Source organism: Simochromis diagramma, unplaced genomic scaffold (assembly GCF_900408965.1).
Source record: "Simochromis diagramma unplaced genomic scaffold, fSimDia1.1 OVJJ01000344.1, whole genome shotgun sequence".
NCBI classification, from domain to species: domain Eukaryota; kingdom Metazoa; phylum Chordata; class Actinopteri; order Cichliformes; family Cichlidae; genus Simochromis; species Simochromis diagramma.
The window spans coordinates 11,677,698-11,693,880 of record NW_024387375.1 but is presented as its reverse complement, the minus strand read 5'-3'; the positions used below and the strand labels follow the sequence as shown (position 1 = coordinate 11,693,880).

The following is a 16,183-nucleotide window of genomic DNA, read 5'->3' as shown; positions in this document are numbered from 1 at the left end:
CCTTGTTTGTGCCTAAACCTGCATCACCATCCACGTTTGCCAAAGGGTGAAAGTCATTTAGTTTTTTTTCTTCTTGTTTTTGATTCAAAGTGTGAATGAAAATGACCTCGTTTGCTCAGCATGAAAGAAAAAAAGGAATGTCACCTTTTTTCATTCGCACTATGCTTGCATTACTAAATAAACAATGAAATTACTAATTTCTCTACGATAGCTAACACGTCTAAAGCACAGCATAGAAACCCAAAGGGTTTCTTTTCCCCTCTCCAGATAACCATCATCAACCTCCCCCACTACACTTTTATACCGCATGGCCCACAGAAAGATGAAGCCCAGGTGCATTGCCTCAGGAATCACGCTAGGCTTGTATGTCCAGAGCAAAGAAAAGAAAGTTGATCTGCAATTTGCAATGGTGGCAGCTAAATTTGAGCCCCTTACCTTTGAAGAATATCTCGCCGTAATCCCCGCTTCATATGTTTCTGTGAGGAAGCGAAGCCAATTTTCTGATGCGGTATGCAAATGACATTTTAATATAAAATGTAACATCTGGTGAGGCTCTGGCTTGAATACATGCAGCGTGGTGTCGAGTTCGCATGCTAAATATCAGCCGTGTGCTATAAAAATTAGCAAACGAGTGGCGCGATTGATGCACGTGTAGGGAACGGTCTGTCCCCATCTTTAAAAAGTTTGGATACTGTAGAATAGTTAGAGCTGCTTGTGACGTGGCTGCAGAATATCACGCGCAGCACACTGGGTGGAGTGACTGATGGCTTGACTAAATTTAACATTACTCTCAAAAAATTGCGATGGGCCTCAATGTGATGTAATGGGAACTGTATTTTGTGGGTGTCAACAGTTTTCTCTATGCACTGCGTCTGGGCAGAGAGAGATGCTTGTCATGAGTATAACAGCCTCATTGTGCAGCGGTGCAGCGGGTGGATCTGTCTGACCGCCACTGGGCACACTTCGCAGAGCAGTTTTCATTATGGCCAATGGCTGTGGGACTTAGCCACGGCTTAGGCGTGCTGCATCACGATTTTGCCCCATTTTTCTTTCTTTCTTTCTTTCTTTTGTGTGCTTTGGAGACAGAAAAGATGTCTTGGGAATCCTCTCCACTTGCCAGCTGAAATTGCTTTGTATTAATTCCTAACAATCAGTGAAATGGACGCTCCCTTTCCTGAGCTGAGTAACCCGTTTTAGGGCAGCTCGCGGACGATGCAAGCGGGGTGAAGTGCTGATACTGTACCTGCATTACACATACAAAATTTTCTGTCTATTACAAATGTGATACAAATATCCAAAGCAGATCAGGCACTGAACACACTTTAGCCTACCAGCTTTCTGTTGCAAAGCGCCTGCCATGTCCTATTGCACAGTTTTTCATCTTATGTGGGACTTGCACAGATTTTACAGCTAGTGCTGCCTAAATCAAAAAGAGTATTTCCAGTTGTGAGACCATCTCCTGCCACGTGCCACGTATGAAAACATCAGATGGCATCCTGATTCTCTTGATACTGTCCGGAGCTCAAGTGTGAAAACAGTTTGTGAGCAAAGGAAAGGGGTCAAGGCTTTATGACGACCCTCACGGGGTGATAATTTAGAAATGAAAGGCTTTCTCTCGTCTCCCCCCACAGCACAAACAAACACAATCAGAGACTAGGAGTAACCCTGTCCAGAAAATAGACCTCTGTTTTCACTCACAAGAGCTGGAGCTGGGACTAGTTTCCAGGAGGCAGAGAAACAAAGAGAAAAGGGGAAAGGCTCAAGCAAGCCCTGGAAGTATTAGTGATTACAGGTCATGTGATCTGATTCACTGAATCTTTTAATTATCACCCCCCATCCTACACCCAAAAAAAAATAAAAAATAAAAAATAGATGGTCCAGAGGGATACTGCAATCATTTCGTACACATCTGTGTGCACCATATGTGTGATTGGTTCTGTTTATTGAACCTCTGATTAACATTCCTCAGAGTCATTAGACCCTGTATGTACACTTGGTGAAGGGCGGGAGACGCACTTCCACACCCTACAGCCATACCATAACAAAACATTCCTGCCACGTCACACACACAGAAATACCGCTCAGACATCCATACTGGCGCAACCGCTGGCACAACCTGAACATCTGTCTGGCTTCCCAGCTGCTTACAGTAACAAGGGTAGTTGCCCGTGCATTATTTTGGCCTCGTTGTTGGTCACTTATCCAGATTTTCATAAGTGATGGCCGCCCACACCCCAATGTGCTTTCAATTTGGGGCGCAATTTGAGAATTTGTTCAAATTAGTCTGTCAGGGAGGGGACTGCTGACTGTTTGCTTTATCGCACCCATGTAGGTCGGTTTGATACCACATGTGCTGGAAACGGAGCAGAGCAGCAAACCTCAGACAAGGAGAGACTGTATCTTCTGACACATAGAGATGCGAGGCGGAGAGAGAAGGGAGGAAGAGGGGGGAGAATTCAAAAACGAGCAGAGGGACTGGGGAGACAGAACAATCCAAAGAAGCATGTGAAGGAACATAATAGTAGGAGTTAAGAAATATGTCACTGACAGATTGGGTTGTTGCTTCAGGACAAAAACAGGAGTGTGTGTAAGCAAGAAAGGCAGTTATAGAAAGGGAGTGCGAAATTTAAAAAAAGAAGAAAGAAAAAAATTTGGTGGCTGAACTATTCCTTTTTGTTTTTTTGCGAAGAGTGTGGAAATGGTCCGAGATGGTCATGATTGAGTGCCATTGGAGAATAGCAATAGTTCTGTTTCCCAGCTGTCGCCGTTGCTTGTGTGTCTGGATGGATTTACAGCGAGGGAGTCCAGAAGGAGAGAGAGAGAGCGAAAGAGAGGAGAGAGAGAGAGTGATAAGTCTGGGCTTCTGCACTGCTGCTGCTCGCTCGAGAGTGGGGGACATTCTCGAGCCCTCAATAGTTTATACAGACCATAAACATCTGGGCTCGCAGGCTGAGTAGGGAAAAAGGAGGTCTGGAGAACTCTCTCTCTCTCACACACACACACACTCTCTCTCTCTCTGTCTTTCACTCCTCTTTCTCCCCTCACAACATTTTTATTGAGCTCCCCTTGCATTAGTTCTTTCTATTGGCAGATTATCACTGGTGCAGAGGGGCTCAGCAGGCTGGCTCTGCGCCTTTTGCCGTTTGCTGTCTGCTGTTAGCCACCATTACAGTGCAGTCTGCGGCTGCTCACTCAACTGCTGGGGTTCGGCCACTTATGAGCTTCGCAGGAATTTATGTCTATATCACATTAGCATAAGTGGAAGTGGATAATAAGCAGTTGCTATTCGTGTAAACACTGAGATGAGCCTAGCTGTAATTGAAGCGAGATGTAGATAATAATTGTAAGTTTCCAGTTAAGAATACTGATGTCAGCCAGTTCTGCATATCTCGTTTTATAGTCCTGTTTTTAACATTAATGCTAATTGTTTTAAGTGATTTATATTTTTCCCATCATATCTTGGACTGGTAACTGCATGATTGCAGTTAGGAACAGCATATAAACTGTGGTCAGGATATTGTTAAAGCTAAGAATAGTGATTAAACATTTCTGAACATTTCACCTCTCACTTGTCCAATCAGATAGGAGAGCACTGGATCCAGATCTCTCTAACGTTTCTAAATGGATAATTTGATGTTTGCGCCCATTTCACGCAACAAACTATCAGATATGTGAAGGTGTGTGGAGGGAGACAGGGTTGGATTGATATGTTATAGCTATTTTTGGCCCTTTTTATGACTATAAATACCTTCAAGCGGAGTCTGTCCAAAAGTGTTGACCATTAACCAATAAACACTTTCACGTTAATACATAATGGAACATTTATAACCATTCTCTGGATCATTGGCAGGATGGGATGTAATCTTGGTGTCAACTTCACATAGTTTGACCTTTTTTCCACCAACAAGTCTAATCTAGTACTAGTCCCAATTATTTTCACTCAAAAAGGACTGATGCTGCTCGGCCCAAAGCTGAACACCCTGATTTCAGTGGCTGCGGGCAAGAATTTCAGTTTGTAGATACAACCCAAAGATTGCATCCACCATGATCTTCTAATGGAAAACATTTAACATTTTGCTATTTGGCTCTGAAAGGGCATCACTGCAGAACTGGCTCCACATGAGCACTGGGACCAGAACTGGAACTATGTTGATGGAAAAGAGGCACTTGTCAGTCTATCAATTCATAACAGCCTCCACATAAAAAAAAACCTTTGTCTGTACAACAATACTTGTGCATTTGATACTACCTGTTTTACCAGGGGTTTAATAAAGAACCTGTATAACTCTTCAGTTGGCAGACTGGTTTGGTAGCTTGAGGCGGTCTCGAAGTGTGGGCAGGAACTTCAATCTGTGCCCAACACAAATGTAATTTAATGAGAAGAGTGTTTTCTTTTTCTTTCAGTTACTTGCGAACAGTGCCATCTTGAAATGAGGGTCATAAGTTAAAAAAACAATTCCAATACTTTGTAGTGGAAGACTCGGAAATGCCTCATATGAAATATGAAGCCAAGCAGCAGCGTTATCCAGTACAACTAAATGGGTTTGCCTAAACTTATGTGCCCCCCTTTATGTGGCAAGGTGCCTAAAACAGGGTGACTGGGGACCCTGAGTTTGTTGACAAAGCTTAGACCACATGTTGAGGCAATGGTATCGTATAGCTATACAGAATAAACAGCACAGGGGGCTTGCCAGAGGTCCTACACGGCGCTGTACAAGGCTTTAGAAATATCGATCAATGTTACGTGCACGTCAGGCGGCGCTTTCGTGAAACCAAACAGTCATACGAAGGAGAGAAAAGAAAACTGTTTGCGGGTGTTATGTAATCTTACAGAGTCTGAAGCAGATGTGATTGGAAAGGGAGAGCAAGAGAATGAGGGTCTCAAAGCTTGAACACTGGCCAGTCCTCCCACTGCGCTGTCAGATTACTGGGATGTGTTTGTTTTCGAAGAGAGGAAGAGGCCATCCAAATAAATAGGCAGCCCAGCCAAGGCTCCCTTCACCAAAACCGTCAGCTGTGGTGTTTCTCTAGCTCGCTCTCACTCGCTCACTCAACCCTCCACTCGCTCTCACTCTCTCCCATACAGCAGTCCCAAATTTCTCTGTGGGATGGTTTGAGGTTTTCTTAGCAATGCTGCCTGTTTGCCTGTCTGGGTCAGACCACATATGTGGCACACAGTAGGAAAGGGGTTAACAACCCCTTCCTCCTTCCTCCATCCCCTCTCTGTTCCTCGTTCTCTTACACCCTCTCCCTCATTCCAGAAGTCGGTGCTTCGGAGGCTCGTTTGCCCCTGTGAGCTTACGCTCTGCGTGTGGAATTATTTTTGTATGGGGGAGCTGCGTTTGATTGCCATGCAGGGACCCTTCCTCATACAATGGCTCCCCTGTTCTGAGTCCCCCATCCTTCTAAACTAGACCCAGAGCCTTGGGGGTGCCGTGGAGTATAGGTGGAACTGGGAGGGGTGGGGACATTTGGAGGGTTAGAATACATTTGTGGAGCACCCCACATTACCCCACAGCCACCACTCTCCCCCCTTAAAAAAACAGACCCCTAGTCTGCCACTATGAGGCCCCAACCCACCACCAGCAGCACAGCACGTTAGTCGAGGACCTTGCATCGAAACTTAAGATCACAGACTTTCTGGATTTTTCTTTTTCCATTTGTACTTTAGCTCATTTCTCAGATTTCTCTGCACCACCCCACCAGAAAAGGTACGGTCCCTACTCAGCAACTTGCTGTTGCTGGCTCAGTGCTATATCTTGTCTACACTCTCCATGTAGTAACTGCTCTCGTGTTTTCTCTGTGCATTTTTGGGTCTGTTTTTCCACTCACTGATTTATGCCTGGGGGCAGCTAAAATTAAGAGAGCATTTTGGTGCCGCCCAGGGTGCCTGTGTAAGTGGAGGAATGCAGTGCAGAGTTCTGCTCCATAAGGTGAAATGAACAGGCAGCCATACAAGGACTCTTAACTCACTGTCTTGCTTTATTCAGGGGCAGTGGTTCCAGTTAAAATGTTGACATACTACAGGGCTTCCCCACCACTATTCAAAGGACAGACTGTGTGCTGGGTTTGCTTTATTTGAGAATAGAGTTCTTTGTCATTAATTAGCTTTCCTCTTAAAAAAAATAATAATTTAAGAGCAAAAGGTACAGAAGTGATCCAATGAAAATGGCTTCAGTGGCATGCCATAGGTATCGAGCTGAACCTTCTACTGCCACCTGCTGGGAGTATTAGAAATTTGAGCTTTTTGTCACTCATACAAAAAACCTCTCATAGCAAATGCAGCAAATTTCAGTTCAAATGAAATATATTCTGCATGTATTCCTCAAGATACTTTATTCTAAAGTAAACACTTTATAAAGCAATGAAGACTCTTTAATTGTTTAAAAAATCCAACAAAAATAATCTCACCATGCTCTCTTCTGTCTCATTGCAGGTAGCTCATCATTATCCTACAATACAACATCTCACACAGATCCATCACCACGCCTGGCTGCCAAAGAGGGTAGGGAAGTTTAGAAATTTTCTGTGCATTTCTCTCCACATATTTAGAGTTGTTTTAAATGCTGTATACAGACTGAACAAGGTGGGAATGGTGCAACCAAAGCTAAAGGTGATCGTGTAAGGCAAAAATATAAAATACCCAAACCTGCAGGCTTCGCATGAAGAAAAGCACACACTTGTGAGAACAAACGCCACTTAACAAAAAGGAAGCACAATGCAGTCACCAATTGTTTTTGATGAAGCTCTGGGCAAGTACACCTTCTGTTTTGAGTCAGGCTGCTATTGCTATTCGGGACTACTACCTGAACCCAAAGAATAAAGGCATGTTAACAATAAAACAAAAGCAGAGTGCTGATGAGTTCTTTCCATACCAGCGGGAGCATGAACAGACTGTAAATGTAGTAATTATGGAAAGAATCTATGTGACTGAAGCTGTTTACTGGAAGGACGGGCAGCACAGACAGGTGCCCGAGCAACAATGTGCTTGGTAAACATGACAGAAAGGGGCTGATTGGCTGCTTTAGAATAGACTAGAGGGGAAATAGGGGTTACATGTGTGAGTCTCTGATGAGTGAAATAGTGGCAGAAATCATGATAAGAGGTTAAGGGGACACTACACATAAAATATGCTATTGTAAGACAGTGTCCAGCAGCACTGAGACCCTTTGACTAATATATGTAGATATATATAAATATATATATAGCTTTTAATGAAAATCAAATGATAGTAGCCATTTTCAGCTATTTTATGTAAATCGTAGGCTTTAACATAAACTGTTAGCTGGTTTTATTAAGAGATTTAATGTTTAAGGAACCAATGTCTGATTAAAAACAATAGTGAAAATGGCTTTTCAAAAAAAATGTTACCATACAAGCAGTTTGGTGTTCTCCACATCTTAATCTGGCCAAAATTTAAAGGACACAATGAACTAATTGAATTAGCGATACATTTTTAATAAAGCAGAAGAGGAGCGGTCAGAGGGACCAGTTCTAGTGTGCTAAGCCAAGAACAATGCCCCAAGCAGCTCAGGATGACGGTCCTTTTCCTCCCGATACCTTTTTCACCCTACAAACACTGGTGTGCTGACACGGTTCAGACAGGCGATAGCTTTGTATCTGTTTAGAAAAAAAAGAAAAAACTACACATCCTTCACATAGGCTATATGGTGTCACCACCAGAGTCGAGAGAAAAGACTGCAATAACAATGATAGCCTTGCTAACAGGATGAGAGGCCCTATCAAGGCAGCAGCAGAGGAAATGCTAGGTCTGATAAGTGTCAGAGAATGCTCTCTGCCTCTCGCTCTATCTGCCCCATTGGTGAGAATTCCAGGCCACGTAGTGGTTCTCGCCCAGCTTCATACTAATAGGCCATTGGGCAGGCCAGATAAGATTCTGCTCGGTCACCCCCCGACCTTGGTCTTCCTGATTCTCAGCTCCAGGTATTTGGACTGGCAGGAATAGAGGGTCACTCCCATCAGCAGCATTTCCCTTTCTCAAGAGGTGATTTCTATTAAGTGCTCCTGTAACACTGCCTTCCTCTAACTGTGGCCTAAAACTAGCGCCTTGAGGCGACTTATGTTGTGATTTGGCGCTATATAAATAAAATTGAATTGAATTGAATTGAATTAAAACTCTGGCCTTAAGTAGAACACTTGTAGCATTTAAAACATGCTAACTTTTCCAAATTAAAGAAATACGACAGTATTTTTGCTCGCACAAGTGTTACTTTCGTGCAGAGTTTCTGCTTCGGCAATAAAAGATGCGTTGCTTCAGGAGAAGCCTTTATCAGCGTTTGCTCAGATCAGCACTGCCAGATGTTCCACTTCATATTGCCTTTCGAGAGCAGTCAAATACCATACAGGCTCTTTGGGGTAGAGTAAGCACGAGCATACAGCAGGAGACAACCCTTAATCTGCCCCAGACTCTGCGGTGTAAAATGCAATGTTATGAATAAAAGAGAGCATATAAAACACGGAATGCAGCAGCTATGAAAGGACTCGTGCGCGCCGATGTGTGTGTGTGGCTCTCTCAAAGTCTGCGTCTGCTATGTGCCTGCTGATCGGCTTGTAAGTATGGGTTTCCTGCATACCTTACTAGTGTATATATATATATATATATATATACATATATATATATATATACAAATATTATACTATGCCTTTGCATATCTTTTGGACGTGGACTGCATTATTCATGAGTGTAAGAGTTATGGGGCGTTGCTGGGAATTAGACATCATGTGGTTGTTACAAGTAAACACCTACACTTCTAGTTGTAAACTACTTTTTTTCCCCAGATTGATTTTTTTGTTTTTGTTTTTTTTTCTCTTTTGTGGTTTCTGATCTATTAGCACAGCAATAAAATGTCGAAATGTTCTAAAAGCATTCATATCCTCCCCTGCCATATTGAGGAAAGATGATTCACCTTTTGAAAAGCATTTCCTCTGGTGCCAAGTCAAAGGCAAAAACAGCTTGAAATGCTTCATTACGTACACAAACCATCTCAGATTTGTGTTTTTTCAAATGCTCACCTTGCTCTGTGCTAAATATAATGTAAGATAAACTGCGGACTTGGAAGTGAAAACGTTTAATGTTAAGAGTGTTGCGAAGATGTTCCCCCCTTTTTTTTTTCTTTGATGGTTTTCTGTTCCAGTGCACCCACTGTCTCCTCGCTGTGTCTAACTCCTGTACTTTGCCATCATTCTCCTCCTCTTATGGCTCCTTGCTCACACAGATGGCTTTTAAAGCACCTGTATTATGGGTATTAAAAAAGTTTACCCTGTCTGGGTTTCTCTCCTTGGCTCGGACCCTGGGTTAAAAACAGTCCACAGCTCCACTCTCTCTTTTTCTCCACTCATTCTCTATCCCGCTCCCGTTGCTCAGTTGCTCTTTCTCTCCCAGCCTACTTGCTGTCTTTCTTCTTCCCTCTGTGTCTGTCTCTCTTTCTCTCTCTCTCTCTCTCTCTCTCTCTGTCTAGCACTCGGGCCTTGTTTTGACTAACTGGTCCTGCAGTTGAAGTCTCCCAGGAGCGTGCACCACACCCGAGACCAGAGTGGAAACTGGCTCAAGTCGCAGTCAGAGTGAGGCCTGGAAAAATGAAGGCGGGAGGAAGGGGGTGGGTGGTGAGGGGTGAGGCGGTTCTGTGTGTGCACAGTCGAGTCTACGTTTGTGTGGTTGCCCCCCCAAACCGCCGTGCATTGTGATTCTTCCTCCTTCTGCATGTTCACTTTCACTCAATCAATGAAGCTAAAACTTAATGCACAGTAGTGGTGAAAAGTGTATTTTCTGAGGTTTTTCTTTGGCCAGAGAAAATTGTTTTGGTGGCAGATGCTACCAACCACTCAAGGTGTCTTAAGGCAGAAAACACACCCAAATAACACAGCTTCCCCTCTTCTTCTTCCACAGCTAACAGTAGCTGAGTTTGCAGCCATTGTTTTCTTTCCAGATTCCAACATTGTGTTTTGTCTGACTCTTTTTTTCATTATTTTTCTGTCCTCATTTTCTTCTTCACTTCTTTCTCTTCTGTACCTCTTTTGTGCTTTTATACCCTGACCATAATTTGTCTGCTTCTCAGTACGTCTTTCTGCGATTTCCTCACTTCCACTCTCATCTCTCTCGTTCATCTGTGCCTCTCCCCCACCATCTCCTAAACCCCCTCTGCACGTAGATGGAGGTAACCCCGTCGTGTTTTTTCGGGGTGGTGGTGGTGGTGGTGGAGGGACTGGCGGTGAGTAGAGGGGAAAAAAGGGCCAGTAAAACAAAGAGAGGTTGTCTGCAGGCGAAGCAGGCAGGAAACGCAAGTCTCTCAGGACTCTCCCCCAGTCACTGCTCCTTGGCTATCCTGCCAGCCCACACCAGATTGAACCTGACAGCCCCGTTGAGCCACAGCAGCCCGCTTGTTATTTATCCCTCCTCTCCTTCTTTTTGTCTTTCTCTCCTCATATACTGTCTTTTCTTTTATTCATTTGATCGTGTTCCAAATTCTTTTCTCGTTGCGAGCTCATATATGTTTCGCTTCATGCATCTGCCGTTGTTAACTCTGCAGGAGACACAGAGACAGGGACAACCTCTCTTGTTTGCAGATTGTAACGAGTCCTTTGCTGAAGCGTTTAAGGTTAAAAGTTGATATGATAGAACTTAGTGAAGAGAACAAGAGGTTCAACATGAATATAAAATGTGTTTAAAAAGAAAAATAACTAGAACCAGCCAAACTTGGGAAATGTTGTTTTTTTTCGTTCTAGTGAGATTAAGTTGTGCTCAGATGAAATAATCATTTGATGTGGAATGTGTCATCATTATTTATTATAAGGAAAACACCGATGCTAACATATTCTTGTCCACTGGAGGGCAGTGCCGCACAGTGTGTAGAAATGTCTGTCCGTGTAGTGAAGCGGATGATGCACAATTTGATGTCACTGGATGTTTTGTTTCTTGGTTTCGTTTGGTTTTTTCCCACTTGGACGATATGAGGTAATATGGGTCAAGATGCTCTACCCAGAACACATTTTTAAAAAAGCCAGGCACACTTACAGTAATTACTTGATAATGTGTGATTTTTTTCCCATAACTGAAATCTACAGACTTAGAAAAACACAGGAAATTACACTAAAATGAATTTAATAGTTTTATGTTTTTAATGACTGATATCTTGCAAGGATCTGATGAAATGGAAATGGAAGTAAATTTCCCATTACTTGTCACCCAAATCTAAGTCAAAGTTAACGAAGTCACAGTTTAATGTCATCAGCTCTATACAAGCATGAAGAGAGATGAAATTGTGTTCAGTTGTTTTCACTTTAATCAGCATAGGAATCGTCTCAGATCTTTACAAAAAAAAAGCACAGGATAACCTTTCAAACATATCTGGTCTTAAAAAGTATCAATTCAGCATCTGATTTATCAAACAAGACAACTAAAGACTCGTCCCTCACTGATGGGAAATAGAATTGGCTCTTGACCTTCTAGCAGCTTGCTACTTCAAATCCCTTGTCATCGCCATTGCACCATCTCTATCTGCTGCCCTCTGGGAGCAACGCTGCCGACAAAAAAAAGAAAAAAAGAAAAAGTTGGCCGATCACGATAACACCGTTGAGCGCTACTCAGCATAAAGCACGTCTGGCCTCATCATATTTTCCCCTCGTGTTCTGACAATTGTTTGAACTGTTTTACTCCATAATAATACAAACCATCAAGGGTGCTGGCCAGGTGCACTCTGAGTATACAAGGGTGTTCACTGCCAGAGGAACGACACAGCCTCTGTTTTATCTGTTTGTGTCAGAGTGATTGATTGTTACTGGAAGCTGTCCAGCTTCACACTCGGTTAGTTTGAACCACAGACACACACACACAGCAGGTAGAGCCCATGGAAACCGGGCCAGTTTGGCTGTTTGTCAAGGTTTCGTGAAAGCCGCATGTGTGGGAAGAGAGGATGATAGTGGATATCATGCACATGTATTGTCTTTGTGTGTGTCTCTGTTGTACGTTAATTTGCATCAGTCCCTTTCATTTGTGGTCGGGGTGTTGCAAGCTCTTTAACCAACTGTATTCTCTGTAAAAGATTGTGCCATCTACATTTTAACCACCACAGCAAGCCAAACAAAACCACATTTCCATGTCCAGATATCCTGTGAAGAACATTTTAACGATGTTTTGATGGATTTATTAATGCCCTAACTGTTGGCCAGCTGTAATTGTTAGGACTGGCTTGTGCACCGTGGCATTTTATGAATTGTACTTAGCATGTTTAAAAAAACAGTGACTGTTTTCCTATTGAAACTTTGTCTGTCCTTTTGTCTTTGTTGTTGTTAGACCCTTCATATGATGCTGTACGGCGGACAGGCTGGTCCAACAACATGCACAGTGGCAAAGGTGAGGGCACACAAATCATCATTAATGTCTTTAGTTTTTTCACTGAACAGTAATGGTAAGTATGAGTGGAGCAACTTACTGAGCAGGGGCATGATTCGTGACAAACCCAATCATTTGTTATGGGGTGGAGGTTAGATAGTTTTCAGATACCCTTTAATGGTCAAAGGAGCTTGCAAAGAAAAGCGTCTGGACTTCTTTAAGTTACTTGAAGAAGTTTCACCTCTCATCCGAGAAGCTTCTTCAGTTCTAAGGTCAAATGGTGGGGAGTCCCAGATATAAACCTAGTGGGAGTATGACTCTCCACCATTTGACCTTAGAACTGAAGAAGCTTCTCGGATGAGAGGTGAAACTTCTTCAAGTAACTTAAAGAAGTCCAGACGCTTTTCTTTGCAAGCTCCTTTGACTATGATGACCTGGATGACTGAGAACCTTCACAGACAGATACCCTTTAATGCAACTCTGCAGCATGCGAGCAGCCCTTCCAGAATCCACAGAGAGTCTAGACATGTGGGACAGCCTCCTAAAGATTACACTCGGCCAAAAGAAGCCACTCATACCACCAGCTACTGCCTTATTTACTTTGGACCACTGCTGGCATTCCTTTAAGATGTGTATATTGGTTATCTGCAGAGCACCCCTACTGATGTTTTCTGTGTCTCTCTTGTCCCCCACTTATTCCATTTCTCTCTGCAGGCTCGCCAGTGGTTACCCAAAATGTGACCAAGTCCACTGAGCAACCCAGAGCTCAGCCAGGTACTGGCTTACTTGGTGTCTTTCTTGACCTACTTAGTATAAGCACACACTCAAATCCGAGTCATACCAGCTTGTCTGTTGTGCCGCTTGCCTGACAGATCTTTCTTTTAGTCTTTCTGTTGACAGTCGAGACAGTGAAGCACAATCACTTTGTGTTTATCATAGCATTATCTATTCTAAGATCCTGGTATTTTGTGTTTGTTTACTCGACTGATTCTGCTAAAGCTTCTCTTTAAATCCTCCAGCCTTAAGCAATGTGTTTACTGACACTTACCAACAAGTGTAGTTGCTTCTTCTACTTGCTTTATTATTTGACAAACTTCAGCGTGTCATACTAATTTGTTTTGTCAGTGTTGCTGTTAGTTGTGTTTACTTCATTTCAAATGTAATGACATGAAAAGAGCTATAAAAAGTGAAATTGTATTGATTCATCCAAATCCACCTATTTGAATGGTCGATTCATTTGTTATGGATACTAGCATGATAGGATAGATACTTTAGAGTATCTACAGACTAAGTTCAGTGTGTCATGCACTATGACACACTGAACAAGGTGTATTTTATTGTATCAACTAATAATTGTGGAAAGTAAATTGTCATTTGTCATTGAAATGTGTTTAGAATTTGCAAATTAATGATGAATCATTTCATAAATCATGAAACATAATTTATGGTATAGGTAATGGTATCAGCAGTACTGGCCCTGTATTTACTTGGTTTTACTTGATACCAAGTAAATTTGGGAGATAACCCAAAGAATCTGCAGTATCGCACAGCACTAATTGCCATAATACTAGTTGTGATGACTCATAAAGCTCTCCTTTTGCCCACAGACCCTTACCAGGTTCTGGGTCCCACCAGTAGTCGTTTAGCCAACCCAGGTAAGTCTCTCACCATAACCAGGTTTTCAATTCAGCAGCTGTAAAAACACACTTTCTCCAAAACCTTTGAACAGCATTGTTAGTATCCAACTGAGCTTCCAGATGGATGAGAAAGCAACCATGCCTGAACGTTTGGTCTTGTGTTGTCCAATAGGCTCAGGTCAGATCCAGCTGTGGCAGTTCCTCCTGGAGCTCTTGTCTGACAGTGCCAATGCAGGCTGCATCACTTGGGAGGGCACCAATGGCGAGTTCAAGATGACAGATCCAGATGAGGTGGCGCGACGCTGGGGTGAGCGCAAGAGCAAGCCCAACATGAACTACGATAAGCTGAGCCGTGCACTGCGCTACTACTATGACAAAAACATCATGACCAAAGTGCACGGCAAACGCTATGCCTACAAGTTCGACTTCCATGGCATCGCTCAGGCGCTGCAACCGCACCCGACCGAGTCTTCTATGTACAAATACCCCTCGGACCTAGCCTATGTGCCTTCCTACCACACCCACCAGCAGAAGGTCAACTTTGTATCCCCGCACCCTCCATCCATGCCAGTCACCTCCTCCAATTTCTTTGGACCCACTGCTCAGTACTGGAGCTCGCCCACTGCAGGCCTCTACCCCAACCCAAATGTTCCTCGCCATCCTAACACGCATGTGCCATCCCACCTGGGTAGTTATTATTAAAACCACCCTTTCTGATCATTCACCACCCCTTGAACCTCCCCTGGCCCACGCCATTTGCTGACATGCACTCTCAATGACGCCAAACCAATGAAGACTGAACTGACAGAGGTATTTTGTCCTCTGAAGAAATTTGATCCAAAATGAAGGATGATCAAACTAAAGGAAATTTTTTTGTATGATTATATAAACAACTGGATATTAAGGTCCAAAAAATGGAATACTACTTACCTTTAAATGACTACCAAGTTTTTTTTTAATTTTTTATGATTTATGGACATTTATCTGAGTTTCATGTGCCTTTTCCTTCCTCCTGAAAGCTGCACCTACAGTAGCTGCAAGTGGGTGTTCAAGAAGCTTCCTAAACCAAAGCCTGAAGACAGACGATAACCCGCAAGTCTGTCTGCCTCATCTTCCCTTTACAGTACCAGACATGGGCCTATTACTTATGGGTCTCAAAAAGCATCCTTCTCAGTATGTACCTTGTCCTGTAAAGCATCTGCCTTTTCATTCATCTAAAGCCTTGACAGGATTTCTTATTCCCACTACATCTAACCTTCTGTTTTGACTGTCTATGTTTTTTTGTTCTGTTAATCTGCATGTTTTCATGTGTGTGTGAGTGTGCATGTGGAGAGTCTTCTGGAATTCGCTGGACAAGAAGGAGCTCTCATTGAGGTGGACTTTTCTCAGCACTGAATAAAATTTGGCAACTGGAATATGCCATTCACTATGCCATTTAACTTATCCTCCAAACTGGAAGGCTAGAGAAGAGTTGAATGCAGTTAAGAGGGAAGCGCTGTATGTTTTTGCTGATTTGGGTCAATTCAGTTGCTTAAAATGTTTTCTTGTGAGTTGTTTGCGGCGTTTGAGCTAGGCTAAGTGTTGACTCGATTGTGCCAGGAAAGCTGAGTCAAGATATAATTGCAGTAATTTGTTACAATAATTCAACGTAGGTCAGATGTTTTCACTCGGGGCCACACATTAGGCTATTAAATGTTTGCAGAGTCTTCGCATTTTTCAACCGTGCCATTTCCAGATGTGTTGTCGCTCGACCGTGTCAGTATTAATGTGAATGTCTTCTGGTTTGTGAATTTTTTTAAAAAAGGGATACCCTTTGGCAAAAATCTAAATTTGTCAGAAGTATTCATTTTTATTTTTAAACGTTTGATGAAAAAAAAAGTAATTCCTTCACACTTGAGATCATGGATATAGAACACGAACGTGCCTTTTTGCAGATGTGGTCATGTTGACGTGTAGATGTTATCAACTGCCATTTGGTGGCTATTTATTTTCTATCCAAAATTGTCTTAAATGTTCTTCTATTTTGAATATGTGCTGTCCTGAAAATCCTGCCATGCTTTAACTGCTGATTTTGTATTTTTTTTTTTTTTTTTACCATATTTTGTCTATTCATTAAAGATGAGACAGCACTTCATCTTAAAGTGCACGCAATGAATTATCACACCACAAATCTGACAATTTTGGACTTTGAAATGGA

General features: G+C 42.7%; 1 protein-coding gene across 5 annotated transcripts in view; it reads left to right on the top strand.

The window, feature by feature from the left end:
* Positions 1-15,853, top strand: part of fli1 (Fli-1 proto-oncogene, ETS transcription factor) — a 29,364-nt gene extending 13,511 nt beyond the window's left edge. For all 5 annotated transcript variants that reach the window (XM_040008923.1, XM_040008922.1, XM_040008925.1 and 2 more), the window contains 5 exons: positions 6,437-6,505; positions 12,311-12,370; positions 13,064-13,123; positions 13,957-14,004; positions 14,159-15,853. In XM_040008923.1, the coding sequence (XP_039864857.1) occupies positions 6,437-6,505; positions 12,311-12,370; positions 13,064-13,123; positions 13,957-14,004; positions 14,159-14,688 (767 nt within the window). In that variant the 3' untranslated portion in view covers positions 14,689-15,853. The remainder of the gene's footprint in view (positions 1-6,436; positions 6,506-12,310; positions 12,371-13,063; positions 13,124-13,956; positions 14,005-14,158) is intronic.
* Positions 15,854-16,183: the final 330 nt, after the last annotated feature.